This window comes from Egretta garzetta, unplaced genomic scaffold (assembly GCF_000687185.1).
Source record: "Egretta garzetta isolate BGI_Z169 unplaced genomic scaffold, ASM68718v1 scaffold7, whole genome shotgun sequence".
In the NCBI taxonomy this organism is placed as follows: Eukaryota; Metazoa; Chordata; class Aves; order Pelecaniformes; family Ardeidae; genus Egretta; species Egretta garzetta.
In genome coordinates this window covers 4,984,020-4,985,611 of record NW_009260350.1, presented here as the reverse complement: position 1 = coordinate 4,985,611, position 1,592 = coordinate 4,984,020, and the positions used below count along the sequence as shown (strand labels likewise).

General features: G+C 66.0%; 1 protein-coding gene across 1 annotated transcript in view; it reads left to right on the top strand.

The window, feature by feature from the left end:
* SMTN (smoothelin) overlaps window positions 1–1,592 on the top strand; it is a 20,665-nt gene that overhangs the window by 17,699 nt on the left and 1,374 nt on the right. The window contains exon 18 of the mRNA XM_035898389.1: window positions 184–252. Coding sequence (XP_035754282.1) covers window positions 184–252 — 69 coding nt within the window. The remainder of the gene's footprint in view (window positions 1–183; window positions 253–1,592) is intronic.

The following is a 1,592-nucleotide window of genomic DNA, read 5'->3' as shown; positions in this document are numbered from 1 at the left end:
CACTGCAGTGCCTGGAGCCCCCCTGCCCCTGCATCATGCACCCCCAGAGCATGCAAGAGCAGAGCAGCATCTGCCCGGGGGGGGACGGGAACTGCATTGATCCGTGTCTCTTGTTTTCTCTCTTCCTCCCCTCCCCGACTGGGCTGCGGTCACTGGCTTGCCCCTCTCTCTCCCTGCCCCCAGGAAGCACGCGGACTGTCCGCAGTTGCTGGACGTGGAGGACATGGTCCGGATGCGCGAGCCGGATTGGAAGTGTGTGTACACATACATTCAGGAATTCTATCGCTGCCTGGTCCAGAAGGGGCTGGTAAAAACCAAAAAGTCGTAGCCCACTTTCACCCCCCCGGGAGCGATGGTGAGAACCTTCCCCTCTAAATACCTGCCCGTGCCCCACCGCCGCTGCTTGGCCAAGGGGCCGGGGAGTGGCTGCCATGGCTGGGGAAGAGGCCGGGGGATGCTGGTGGGCAAGGGGCCAGTCCTGGTGGTGTTGGCCAGTGAGGCCAAGCTGTGGCCAGGAGAGGGGTGGAGGTGGCCAGCTGGCCTCTGGCCTTCCAGAGTAGCACCCATGGGGATTTAGGGAGGGGGGAACTGTGTCACCCTGGGGGGCTGTTGGCTTCCCAGCCACCGGGATGGCACTAGTGGGAAGGGAGCTGCCACAGCTCTTCCCTCCCCACTCGCTGAGCCTGACCCAGGGAATTAGCTGCTGGGGATGCTGCTCCGGGTGCTCTGCAGCAGCACGAGCCCGAGCCGTGCTGCCTGGATGTGGGTGAGGCCCCCTGGATGCCCCAGCATCACTGCTTGCACTTGCTTCCCCCCGCCCTGGGGCACACAGGGGCTGCTGGCCGGGGGGGTGGGGGGAGCTGCAGCCGCTGGTGCAGGGCCCGGCATGGGCCGTGGTGCTCTGCCTGCAAGGTGCTGCCTGCTCATATATGGGCAAGAGTGGGGAGTCTGGAAAGTGTGAGTCAAGACTTTGGTCCTGCCTCGTCTTGCAGTGTTTGTGCCTCTCTTCAGGGACATCCCAGCTGGCGCTGGAGCTGCTGCTCCCCTGGGCTCCGCACGGCACCAGCACACCGGGGCCCAAACAATGGCTTTATAAGGGCAGAGCCGCTCTCCTTGCGCTGCTGTTGCTTTGCCATCACTCCCCGAGCCAGGGCTGGCAGTAGCAGGGGGCCTCCAGAGCTCAGGCAGGGGCTTTCCCAAGGCCCTGAGCATGACCCCCCCCCTCCCTAGGGTGGCCAAATCACAAGATGGGGCTGATGCTGACCAGGCCGTCGGCTCAGAGCCCATGGCCTCCACAGCTGCATCAACTCCAGCACAGCAGAGGCCTCATGGGAGAGCTGGGGTGGCTGGGCACAGGAGCAGGGTCCCAGCCCCCCTGGGCCGGGTGCCTCTCCTTGGCCCTGCTGCTCCCCAAGGGGCTGGCACCAGCCCATGGTCCCTCCTCAGCTCTGCTGGTGCCAGCCCTGGGGACTGGGGTGGGGTGGGCTATGCTGGGGGGGGTGAGGCATGCAGGGGAGTTCCCACAGCCTGGGGAGAGGGGGGGAGAGGGTTTTGGGGCTGTTGTGGCGGGGGGGGGGGGCGGCGGGGGGGGG